We start from the raw sequence: 13293 nt of genomic DNA, 5'->3' as shown, positions 1-13293 counted from the left end.
TTTTAACTGTTACTCAAACAGCAAGATAGAAATTAGGTCAATATTAGTTGACATCAAAGAACCCCATGAATTTCTGATGTTTGCTATCTAATTAGGCAGTAGTAGTTTGAATATTCCTCCTGTTAAGCCCTGGAGCCCCCCCAACGTTTTTTTTCGAGACTGTGTCTCAGGGCTTCTTAACAATTATGAAACTATTAATGTGTAGCACCAGATTAACGGGAAGAATCTCAGCTAACTGAAGATATGAACCATTTTTACCAAAAGAAAACACAAGTCTCATAAGAAGCGTCTAAATGACCCCTGAGCGAAAAAATGCAAACTGACTTTGGCACAGAACTCAAGATAAAGATACCCTTATTACTTATCGTAGCTGCACATACAATATATCCGATTAAAGCTAAGACTCCACAGATTATATAGGTATAGTATCATCACTGAGCAATCCGAACTCGCGACAGGGGAAGTAAACACAGACATCACAACACGTACCTTTACGGAGCTTTTACGGGAGATCGTCTCACCGTAGCTGTCAATCTGATCAATAGACGTGTTCAATGGCATTAAAAGGAGAAAAAACGCGGCTGAATCGGTTGATCCATAGGTTGATAATGTGTCTGTCGCTTTGAAAAAATTATTTATAATCCATATTCAATTTTTATGTAAAACTCGGAGAAAAAAAGTTAGCTGCTAATGGTAGCCAACAGAGTGTATGCAGCTTCCGGTTTTGGCAACGCGTCACTCTCACTCCTTATTTGGTAACGTGTTTGTGTGTGTAGAACTTTCCCTCGATTCCATTGGCTCGAGCGGTTATAAAGAGATGTCATTCGTCAAAATCAACCAAGGGGGGCCAGAGATATGGAAAATCCACCCAAATGACCCCATTTTTTTTTCTAAATCTCTCTAAAAAGGTCAAATTTCACTTGTTTTGCATCAATCTTGATACAGGGTACTTATTATATGTTGTACTTTGGATTCCTAAAGCTTTTAGTCTACCAACCATCCAAGGGTAATTTTCACTATAAGTAAAACATAATTTTTGGATGGACACTATAATTTACAGTTTTTTACTATGTTCAATCTGAATTTTTTTTTAAATAAAAAACATCTATATTGATTCTGATTTTTCTACATCCAACTCACAGGTTTATCATTACTTTGAGAACAAAGATTATTCATTTAACCCTTTTAGAAGGGAAGATATGGTTATTTGTTCTGGGAATGTCATTTTCGAGCCTGAGACCTGAAAAACAGGCTCAGGGTTGAACAGAAGCAGGCCAACTGCATGGAGACTGTTCTCTGTTAAATAACAACACTGCCCTCTACTGGAAGAATAATGCTAGTGAAGAGTGACTCAAGCTATACGGCCTGTTATCTGTTTTTCTGTTTTCAATTGAATTTCATTCGGCGCATGGATCCATTTAAAATATTTCAGTGTAAATGCCATCTTGTTTGTTAACTGCTTCTCTGTTTTTGTCCAGGCTGCCTGAAACAGCTGTCTATCTTCAAAGTGGACCAAAACAGACTGACCCAACTGACTGATTCAATAGGAGAGTGTGAAAACCTCACAGAACTCGTCTTAACAGAGAACCTTTTAGAGGTAAGGAGATACAAACCACACAAACAGCCTCACACTGACCCAGTTGGGATGTATAAATGCCTTATACCTTAGTCTAATTAACAGTTATTAAGCCTCATTTATCATTTTCACTGAATATGAATGACTTCCTTCTCCCTCCCTCAAAGTCACTTCCTCGCTCGCTGGGCAAGCTTAAGAAGCTGACCAACCTGAATGTAGACCGCAACCATTTGGGCACCGTGCCCAAAGAGCTGGGCGGCTGTGCCTGTCTCAACGTCCTCTCTCTCAGAGACAATCGCCTGGGCAAACTGCCCGCTGAGCTCGCAGATGCCACTGAGCTACATGTGCTGGATGTGGCCGGAAATAGGTAAACCTCTCTTAACACCCTGCACTGTAGCTGATTCACGGAAGCTATACATGCCAAGGTCAAAGATTTCATTGGAATGCCTTTGCCAAAATGGACTTTCAGCATTACCAGCATCCTGCAGTTGTACCCTTGTTAAATGTGATCAGTATAACCTTGTAGGGATGTTTTTCAAAAGCTCTGCTGCTAAATTATGGAAAAATAATCTATTAGAAAACTTCAAGCAAATGCATCATTGTCAAAGAGTTGTGGCCCATTTCCAAAGGGAGCAAGGTGTCTGCAGAGTTATGGAGGTTATCCCTGCAATTATTTGACTCTGTGAGCATTGAGATATACACTCATTAATTATAACGTTGCATAAACTCTAAATACCAAGGTTTGAGTTTTGCGACGGCCCTTCAAATATCCAAGACCATATCATTTAACCTACTAGAATTCAAAGTTTCCGGCTCATTCCTTACCTCTTCTTTTGTCCAGATTACAAAACCTGCCTTTTGCCCTGACAAACCTCAACCTGAAGGCCATGTGGCTCGCAGAGAACCAGTCACAGCCCATGCTCAAGTTCCAGACAGAGGATGATGAGCAGACAGGAGAGAAGGTGCTGACCTGCTATCTACTGCCTCAGCAGCCTTCCCCCAGCCTCGGTGAGCAGCACTCAGTAAACACAATGTGACGTTTTTATAGGATCGTCATTGTATTGTATTAGGCGTACAGCAAATAGAGAAAGCCTGTGTCAGTCATTTAAAGGGCTTCTCAAACCTTCTATGTGGCTTATCAAACGGCATCAAAGTTTAAATCAATTGTTTATCATAACTTTTATTTAATGATGATTTTTTTGCATGCTTTTGTATCATATCCCTTCAATTGATCCCTATTTTGAATACTACATTTGTACTAAGGCCTTAATGGCTAATTGTATTCCCGTCCTTATATTTGAAGCTATTTGTTATTGTGTATAGATTTGATTGAATAAGCTCACCAGATATAGCTTGTAAAACACATGGATTGTGAGACTCATATTCAGGAAGAGATTCTTTGATCTACAGCTAGAAACTAAATTTGACACTTTTTTTGTTCCACAGAGAACTTGCTACAGAACAGTGTGGACGACAGCTGGACGGACAGCAACCTGAACAGAGTGTCAGTCATTCAGTTCCAGGAAGAGACCAAGGCTCAGGAGGAGGACGATGAGGCTGCTGCAGAGCGCAGAGTGAGGAAACGCAGCACTGCAGTGTCACTTTATATCTTCTGTATATGCTATTTTGCTCAGATTATTTACACGTTTTGGCTTTCTACCGTCATTTTCGGACTATAAGGCGCACCTGAATATAAGCCGCAGCAGCTAAATTGAATGATGTGTACATATATAAGCCGCACTGGACTATAAGCCGCAGGTGTTTTAATGTTTAATTACCATATGTAAGGGTTCGTGCACAGAGGGGATTGTCGGGAAAGAGATGGCTGTTTGAGGAAGCTCCCATTTATTAACATTTCAACAAACAAGTTGCATATTTGCATAACGTATTCAAGTGCTACCATTTAGTGCAATAGTAGCTACAGAACATGTACTGTGCTGTGTAAACTGTACTGTATCACATAGCGTTTCAGACACACAAACTTTTCAACTTTCAAACTTAAACGGTGCGCTCCCAGCGCACGTACCGGCAGTGATCTACAGCAGTGGTTTTCAACCAGTGGTACGGGGACAAACTGTCTCGCTCTCGTAATGTCTGTCTGTCTTGCTCTCGTTCTGTCTCACGTACCACTCTCGGTTCCACTTTTACTTTTGCGCGCTACCTGTCTCACTCTTTTCCGGCCTCCAGCTTTTCCTGCTGGAGCCCGCCGCTTAAAGGTGGGGGGCGCGGACCGGCCATAGAGCCCATAGAGTTAAAGGTGGTGGACTGTAACCTGTACAATCCATAGATTTAGGAGGTCCCCTAGTGGCCGTTAGCTGTACAAATCCATAGATTAGCCGCACCGGTATATAAGCCGCAGGGTCGAAAAATGGGGAAAAAGGCGCGGCTTATAGTCCAAAAATGACGGTAGTTATTATAGTAATCAGTATAGTATCAGCCTTAATACTACATCTCTGTTGGCATTTGATTGAGATCTTGATTGAAAACTATAATGCTTCAAGTGTGACATAAAGTCCAAATTAATAAATGTTTACTGTCACAAAGTCATCTGACATTTTCCTTGACTTGTTTAACATTATGATTGACTAAAGTTGTTGTTACCAACTTTGTGTCAGGGTCTTCAGCGAAGAGCTACACCGCACCCCAATGAGCTGAAGGTGATGAAGAAGGTGATTGAGGAGAGGAGGAATGAAGCTTACACATCCAGGGATGAAGAGTCTCCTGATTCACAGGTACATACCACATACTGTATATTGATTATTGTGTCTATTCTGACAGTTATTATTTAGAGATTTGTTATTTTCTTGCCCTAATCTTATTTTGTGACAAATGGCCTGCTGCTGTAGGAAGTAGACACAAGGCATCATGACTTTAGTACAAGATTCTGATGAATCAAACTTTTTGATTTAGGAGAAACGGCTCAGTGACCTCTCCAATCAGAGCCATGACTCTCAGGTGTCCAATAGCACGCTGTCTGCCACCTCCCATGAGGAGAGGCAGAATGTGACGTCGCAGAGGGAGGACTTTGTAGATGGCCACGCCCCTCATTATGATGACGAGCTGGACGAGATGGAAGTGGAGTACATTGAGGTGAATATTTACAAAATGATACAACATTTAGTTACATGTCATCTTCTAAACAAATTCAATCTCAATCTTCTCTTTTCTCCAGCCCACTGTGCACTTTGCAGAAGAGCCCATCATCCGGGGTTTGGATGACGACGACGAGGAGAACAGGGAAGATGGAGAGAGGAGTGACGAGGAAGAGAGGCCTGTGTTTCCCGCAGAGAAGCAGCGTCTGATCAGAAAGGACACGCCGCACTACAAGAAGCACTTCAAGATCACCAAGCTGCCCAAACCTGAGACTGTGGCTGCCCTGCTGCAGGGCTTCAACCCCGAGAGCATGAACTCTCCCACAAAGCCCGCAGAGGAAGAGGAGGAAGAGGAGGAGGAAGAGGAGGACGAGGACGAGGAAGAGCAGGGTATGTGCACCCCTCAGCACCTTCCCAGGATGGAGGCGCTGGAAGACAGTCGGCTCCAGGTCAACTCCAGTCTAGTAAAGGTAAAGGGGTGATCCCACCACTCTTAGGGTGTATTTCAGGAATATGGAGAATAGGTGGGAGGAATATGATAGCACATTTTTTTATTTCCCTACAAACATTTATGCACATGTGTACAAATGTAGTCTATGGATAAGGAATAGTGCAGAACAGGAAGTCATTTCTATTCATGTATTTAAATTGAATATATGTTTTGCTTGCTCATTGCATCTATGCACACACTTAATAATGTATGCATAGAGTGCCCTTACCACCTTGCAAGTTGCATTCAGTTTGGAGTGAGCTGCCAGTATTTATTAAGGATGTGGCATTGCATGCAGGGCCATTGTGCAAATGAAGCGACTACCCTATGCTGTAAATCAAGGGTAATGTGTTTCTCAGGAGTGGAGTTTGTGGTTTAACCACAAACTCTGCAACAGTCTCCGAACTATGCTTTCCGTCCTTCACCAAACGCCTACAAACACCCAGAGGTCATTGCTGATAATGCCTTCCAATACCTCACATCATTTAGGACTATTTTGACACATAAACAACCAAAACCGAAACATTATTGTATAGTCTCATACTTAGGGACACATTTGAGAAATTCACTCTGTGCTTTCACATGAAATAGCTTTGTTTTTGCAGAATTAAGATAACACATAGACTTTTATTGTAATGATAACATTCCTTCCACACAAGCCTCTGCAGGCTTTTCTTCCCCAACACTGGCCCAGTCTAGAAATGATCTTCTCAGTCAATTATCAGCCGTCTCCTGTTTTAGTTCAATAATGACATTTCAAACTCTGCTCTTATAACAGTGTGTGTGTTTGTAAGTGTGAATGAAGTCTGCGTCGGTGCCGCTTATGAAACGTAATCTCCTTATCGATCAACACTATTTTGGGTCTTAATGAAAAATGTTTTGATTTTTCATGCTGATTATAGAAATCCTTTTCAGCGCTGTGATCAAACATCATCATCTTACCAAATCTGTTTTGTGTGTGTGTTTGGGGATGTGTGTTTGTGTGGCTGACCTCAGACCCACCAGAACATGTATTGGCAGAGCTGGAATGTGAGATCCAACGATCCTTGTTTGTGTAATATGGTAATAATCATTTATGGGATGTTTGAATTGTTATAGACAGTACGATTCTTCATCATTCTTCTGAATCAAATTCATTTAATCAAATATATATTTTTCTCTGAATTACTTTTGTAAAGTCAGCTTGTAGATATCTTGGGTTATTTGTAAGCTGTAAATGTACTGTAACTGTAAGCTTTTGTTTGTACAAAGTAGGCTTTTTGTCTAAATCAAAGCTTGCCCCTGGAGGAATTTGCTTTCTGTGGTGTGGAGGCTGAGCTTATTCTGGTATGGGAGCTTTTGCTTTCTCCTGTCCGCTCTCTCTGCCCTGTAGCTCAGCTCCTTGGTCTTGTCTTTCCATCTCTGCCTGTATTTGCTTCTGGTGGCTGGGGGGTGAATGTGACATTGCTTCTGCTCTAAGGGGGTCCATCCCAGTGGATTGAAGGTTCTACAACCTGCAAGCAGACAGTGGAGTGTTGGGTGTGTTTGGTGAAGTTTATGGAGAGTGTGAGAAAGGGATTTTAATTTTTTTAGTATGTGTGTGTGTGAGCATATTTTTATTTTGGCCTGACTAATCCGCATGCCTCTCGCTGGTTCCTGTCCTAACAGGGGGTGAAATTTGATCAAGTCAATAATCTGCTGATTGAACCTGCTCGAATTGAGGAGGAAGAGGTCTGTACATACTCTTTCCCATCCACTCTGTTTCTCTGTGTCCCTCACTCACCCACTCACCTGTATCCCGAGGTGGAGAAAGTCCCCACAGAATCCACAGGGTTAACCCAAGCCAATCACTGGGACCCTCTAACCACAACTCATTCATGAGATGTGTGGCAGAACCTGGATGCAGGAGACTTGTAGCCATGAGAGTAAGCTTGCAATGAGGATTCACATTGCTGTGTTTCAGTGCATCCTGGGAGATTACACTATGTTTCCAGACATTAACACATTGTTCAGTTCTATCCATGCATCCAATCAGCTTCAGTTAATACTATTTGAGCATGCACTTCTCTTTTATTTATATGAATGACCAACTGTATCTCTTTCAATTAGGACTCATGATGTGACTATTGTAAAATATGCTTCTGTATTTCAAAAGTTTGAGTGAAGCCTCAGACCTTTTAGTTGCATCTCTGAAGACCAAAAGACTAAACCTAAGATTTACCACGAAAGGTCAGAAGAGGTGTTATTTTATAATTAATAGAATCACCTTTTTATATGTTTTGCCTTTGGAACATGATTTGTGCATCTGTAGGAAGTGTGGTGTATCCTTTTAGGAGTCACAGGAAAAAATGTCAATAAATACTAAAGTGAAATGGCTACTAACAGTAACATTTTATTAAAGCTAGTCTCCATTTGTCTTAAGTTCGTACAGGAAAGGGTTAACCTTAAAGCCCTGCATACTGGGGCCTGCGGGAAAGGCTGTTAGTTAAACAGAATGATCGTGTTTAATCTTTGGGCTTTGCAAGGACATTGACAGAATAAACAATTCTAAGTAAATATCAAGTAGAGAACTCTGAGTGTCAGCAGAATATGTGATGAAATGACTGTTGGTAATATCCACTTCATTGCATATCATGTAGAATCAACCACCTTTTGACAAAGTCGACGTGTTGGAATCCCTGTTTTTCCAATCATTATGAATCCCCTGGCTGCCCACAGCTGTGACGTCTTCCTCAGGTTCTACATTCAGGTTTAGACATTTGTCATTAATCAACTTTTCCTTCAACACTTGGAATACTCAAAATAGCTCAAATTTTGACCGTTGACACAGAAGAATGAATACGAGTCCAGCACCAGGTCCTGCCACGCTCCATCTCTGTTCCTCCACCTTTCTCCTGCTCCTGCTGCTTTGCACCCTTTCCTCCCCTGTCCACGCTGTGTTGCCCTGGAATGAATGGGCTGCTTCACCAGCTTCCTCCAGGTGCTTCTGTTTGGTACAAAGTAGGTTACTCATCAACGACCAGAAGAGGATCTCAAGACTGATGAAGAGGGATGACGATCACTTCCCAGCAGTCTCATTTTCAAATTGTTAACTTGTATAGATGTTATGATGTCATGACTTAAAGGGACAGTTAACCCCAAAATCAAACAATGTTTTTCTGTCACTTGCTGCTACTATTTATTTGTTTTGGTGTGTGTTGCCTTGCCTAGTGTTTCCTGATGTCAGCTGTATTAGCGTTTAAAGCACACACAAAAAAACATCACACCAAAACAATCGAGATGGATAAAAAAACACTTCAGAAAAGAGAGTATTTGAAAAATGATTTTGGGGTTCAATTGTAGAAAAGTCTAAAACTTCATTGGTAATCTTTCTACACAATATGTTTCTTTTTTTAGCATGATTTTGTTTCTAGTGTTTTAAATGAATACTCGTTGATGGAGAAGAAAACTTTTACTCAAACTTAAAGTGGTATTTAGTATTTTATGAAAATTGTCTCTGCCAGTATTTGTTAGACTATTGTATTTATGTCTGATTTGTTTGCTTAAGAAATGTTTGTCATCTCATTACAAAAAATGCACGGGTATCCACACTACAAGTGTAAAACCGTCTTCACAGCCAGGACACCACATACTCCTTTTATTTCTCCTTTTTCCTTCCACCTGTCCCTCATTTGTTTGCAATCCCTCCCCTTTTTGCATGGCTTGCAATTACACAGTATATATATACACAGTTTTACGCCTTACCTGGTGTTTAAAGGCCCTCCTCCCGTACATACACAAGACACATTGTAGTCTTTTAGTAAGGGTCAAGCCTCTGTGAGTTAAATTGAAGAGGTCTTTAGACAAGTGTGTTCGCTTTGTCTGAAGTCAACTGTCAGTTAAGTGGATAATGGTTGAAAACCAATTATTTTTGACCATGCTGTTTTAAGTACACATACAAAGGCAAGCATACTAACTAAAAAGGTCATTTAAAGCTCAATTAAAAGGCACAAAAGTCCAACTTCCACTTAAAACTGACTTTAGGCTCAAGACAAGTCAAAGTGTCTCTCCATCCATCTATGAGCATGAGTGAGAGGATGCTGCTGTGATTACACTGACACCACCCTCTGGCAGAAAGAGGGAGGTCTCCCATCATTTATATCACAGTTTAAGATCATCTCTTTTTTTGTTGTTGTTTGTAAAATAACAAAATGGTGGGCCCTCCTCCCTCTCAATCCGTCCTGAGCTGAGTGGTGTTCAGAGGGTTTCATTAGTAGTTGTGCTGACTCCCCCCTCCTCAACTTGCAGCACTCGCTGATCATCATGCGACAGACTGGCGGCCTCGGTATCAGCATTGCCGGAGGGAAAGGATCTACACCTTACAAGGGAGATGATGAGGTAAGATGTGTGTCTGGAGTCTGAGTACTTTTAAAAGAAACAGAAGCCGTAGATTATACAAAGAAATTATCTTCTGTTTGTGTTTTTAGGGAATTTTCATCTCCAGAGTGTCTGAAGATGGCCCCGCCGCAAGAGCAGGGGTAAAAGTGGGAGACAAACTCCTAGAGGTAAAACCCGTTGTGTTAACGCAGCACCTTCCTCTGTTTTATGGTACTCTTTTTCATTGAACAGCTTTAATAATAATAATAATAATAATAATAATAATAATAATAATAATACCAGTCATTACCAGTCAGTCACTCCCTCCCTCTGCTCGTCGCAGGTGAATGGAGTGGACCTCCACGAAGCAGAACATCACACGGCGGTTGAAGCTCTTCGGAGCTCTGGTGCTTCAGTTTCCATGTCTGTGCTGCGGGAGCATATGGTGGAGCCGGAGAACGCCATCACCACCACGCCACTGAGGCCGGAAGACGACTATTTCCCCCGCGAGAGACGGAGCAGTGGCATCGCCTTCAACATAGAGACGGCTCCCAAGGGGCCACAGGAGCGGCTCTCCACCTGCTTGCTGCGAAACGACAAGGGGCTGGGCTTCAGCATCGCAGGGGGCAAAGGCTCCACCCCCTACCGCACAGCAGACACAGTGAGACATGCCAACACACCCCAACCACACTGACTAAACCTAGACGTAACGTTTTATAAAGAATGTAGAACATCTTCTAAAATTATATTTTTATATCCTAAAATATTTTGCAGGTTCCAATTTGTCAAACTTGATGATTTATTTTTCATGCATGATGTGTGATAGATGATTTGGTTATGTACATAAAGGTCAGTTGCAGCCCTTAATGAATCATCCCAACCCTTTAACATACATTGAAAAGGCCCTGGCAAAAATGATACAGAAATGATCTAAAGCTAATCGCTCATACAAACGCTAATAAGTAAGGTCACTAAGTGTTTACAGTAACAGTCTCAGGGATCTCTCTATTCTAGCTGCACCGTTTACAGACATCACCAGGGAGACGGAGATATGAATAGCCCGCCCTGACACCTGATAGTCCACTCTAACTGGACGGGCTGAGGTGTATATTTGGGCCAGAGCAGAACGGCATTGCTACTCATGCAGCTCAGCGAGCCCGGAAAGAGGAAAAGACTCATAAACGTTTAGGCAGGTCTGTAAGTCTTGCCTCACTTTCAAAAGCTTTTTGAAATGGATGCAGTGACTCTGCTGTTGGCTGTTGGTTAATCTGAGGAGGAGGTGCTGTAGACTTTGCTCCTGCATGTGTTTCTACATTCTGCTTTGATTCAGCTATGTTTTTATTTGCTAAACAACTTTGCCTGAGAAAGCGGCCAATATGTCACAGAGGTCGTGATTTGTGCTGCCTGTGCTGTAGAGTCCTGTTGTGTCTTAGTGATCAGAGGCTGCTGTTGTCATGTATATATGGGTTTGATGTGTGCCATTGTGGGCTGCTACTATCTTAGAATCCCTTTATCAATTACCACTGGCTCACTTTGTATAGAAAGTTCTATGTTGGCCTCAGATCAATCGTGATACCACACAGTGACTAACCGGTAACTCAGACAGCTCTCAGTTAGCACACTGAGTCATCGCAGCATTGCAGCCTGTTGCACCAGACCCCCTTACCACCAGCCTGTCCCTGACACAAAGATTCACAATGTCTCTTGAAAAAACAGTTTGCAGAAATGGCACATCCATTTGAGTAATGTATGAGCAAATGTACATAAACATGTTAACATTTAACAATGTTTCAGGCAATCTACATCTCTCGGATCGCAGAAGGGGGAGCAGCGAACAGAGACAGCACACTGCGTGTTGGTGACAGAGTGATCTCCGTGAGTACTACTCATCGCCCCCACACCTCCCTCTGGGCGTTATCAAATTAGCATTAGCGCTAAAATGTTTTCAGATGTGAGAAAGGGAATCGTTTTATTTCTTTGTCTCCAGTTGGGATTTAAGAATAGCTTGAAATGAAATGCATAGTATTTTAATAAATTAACAAGATCAATGTTAATCAAGAGCATTGGCTGACGATGTTCTCTTTGTTGATCTAGATCTCGGCCATTTTTCTCAGTTTTGCAGTTTTTATCCAATCTTGCATAATGTCAAAGAAACAAATCATGTATGTCATCAATGCGAGGTGTTTTATAATTTACATTTTGAATGTGCCCTCAACAATGCTCTCATCCCTCAAACTATGTCTTGTCATATTAATGATAGTCAGACTTACTTGTATTACCACATGCACAGAATTAACTCTCATTTGACTAATTCTGACCCAGGTCTCTCTTTAGATAGAAATAATGGATCTCTTTTGGTTGAAGTGATGCAGAATTGTCACTACTAAGGGCTTACCGCATGACCTCTCAATGCTCTACTGTTCCCTCTGCTGATCACACTCCAATCTTGGCTTTTTCTGCCAGCATAATGGTAACTTTCGTATTGCATGTGTTCGTCCTGTCACACCCACATTACTACTGAGAAGATTGTTTTTAGCGGTTCCTTTTCCAAGTGTGGCAAATGTTAGACTGCTCCTGCTCATTACTGTTTCGTTAATGCACATTCTGCTCCGAGAATCTCAGCTTCCTGAATTATCCCCTTTGCTCTCTTCCCGGGTTAACTCTCTTCTTCCCTCTGGCAGTTTCTCAGCTCTTTTATATTTCAATCTATTTGTAGGCTTCCTCTTTTCTCTCCTTCTCACATCTGCATGCTCCCTAATGTATAACGTGCACATCCTTGCCTGCTTGGTGGTGGGTATGGTGTTGGGTTGGAGTTGGCGGAGCCTGTATGCAGCAGCATATCAGCCGATGGTAAGAGCTGGTACTGTCGGGTCAGTGCTGACCTCTGCGTGTCACTTTGGACCAAAGAATAGTTTTAAGATTTGCATGCCTAAAAGCTTCCCCCTAATCTAAAACCAAAACTAGTCATTTAATTATACTACGGATTTCCTTTCTTGCTTTTGTTGACTTGAGATCAAACTTTTTGGAAACATTTCGACTTGTGTTTTAAGTAAGAAAAGCAAAAAAGGGATGGAAAATGATTTTAACTGATTATATTACATTTCTATGACTTTTTGGGGAGATAATAGCTTTTTAGCTAGTAGCATTTCTGCATCAGGGAAGCTCTGCCAGCTTAAGTGGCCAGCATCAGCCCGCTGTTCCCCCCTCTCACTCCTTTTCTCTGCCTCTTCCTGTTGCTCTGTACAGGTGTTGGCTTATTTTTCTATTAACAGTACTCACTTTGGTGCACTCACAAACTGCAATTAACAGATCATAATTTTGTAGATGTTGAATAAACACTCTGATAGAGATGAGAGAAGACTGATGGCTGCATGCCATTTTCAGCATGTCTTTCTTTCTTAATGTTCATCGCCCAATGGCCCCTGTGGCCTGCTTAAATTGGGAGCGTCCTGGTGGGCTGACACCCTCCTGGTTGGTTTTTACTGTCGATGCAGATCAATGGTGTAGACATGACAGAGGCCAGGCATGACCAGGCAGTAGCACTCCTTACCGGCACCTCCCCCACCATTGCCCTTGTGGTGGAGCGAGACCTGAATGCACCAGGGGGCTCTCCAGGTCAATCCCGGGCACGAGCCCACTCCCCTCCACCCCCAGAACCCTCAGACTCACCGGACCAGGAGGAGGACGGCCTCACCATGCATGGGAACAACCTGAGCCGCATGGAGGACGAGTATCCCATCGAGGTGAGACCTCTAAGGGCGACTTCAGTGTGTTTAATATATTTGTAATGTATTAGACTA

General features: G+C 42.1%; 1 protein-coding gene across 9 annotated transcripts in view; it reads left to right on the top strand.

Moving 5' to 3' along the window:
• scrib (scribble planar cell polarity protein) overlaps positions 1 to 13293 on the top strand; it is a 65537-nt gene that overhangs the window by 30239 nt on the left and 22005 nt on the right. For 8 of the 9 annotated variants that reach the window (XM_079661617.1, XM_079661624.1, XM_079661623.1 and 5 more), the window contains 13 exons: positions 1479 to 1597; positions 1744 to 1943; positions 2418 to 2584; positions 3023 to 3150; positions 4192 to 4308; positions 4487 to 4666; positions 4749 to 5138; positions 6806 to 6868; positions 9425 to 9514; positions 9604 to 9681; positions 9837 to 10154; positions 11288 to 11368; positions 12988 to 13236. In XM_079661617.1, coding sequence (XP_079517743.1) covers positions 1479 to 1597; positions 1744 to 1943; positions 2418 to 2584; positions 3023 to 3150; positions 4192 to 4308; positions 4487 to 4666; positions 4749 to 5138; positions 6806 to 6868; positions 9425 to 9514; positions 9604 to 9681; positions 9837 to 10154; positions 11288 to 11368; positions 12988 to 13236 — 2180 coding nt within the window. The remainder of the gene's footprint in view (positions 1 to 1478; positions 1598 to 1743; positions 1944 to 2417; positions 2585 to 3022; positions 3151 to 4191; positions 4309 to 4486; positions 4667 to 4748; positions 5139 to 6805; positions 6869 to 9424; positions 9515 to 9603; positions 9682 to 9836; positions 10155 to 11287; positions 11369 to 12987; positions 13237 to 13293) is intronic. The other variant, XM_079661619.1, reaches the window with a different exon arrangement.

The sequence above is a fragment of the Notothenia rossii genome (genome assembly GCF_949606895.1).
Source record: "Notothenia rossii genome assembly, chromosome: 12".
Taxonomy (NCBI): Eukaryota; Metazoa; Chordata; class Actinopteri; order Perciformes; family Nototheniidae; genus Notothenia; species Notothenia rossii.
This window is presented reverse-complemented; position numbering and strand designations above follow the sequence as displayed.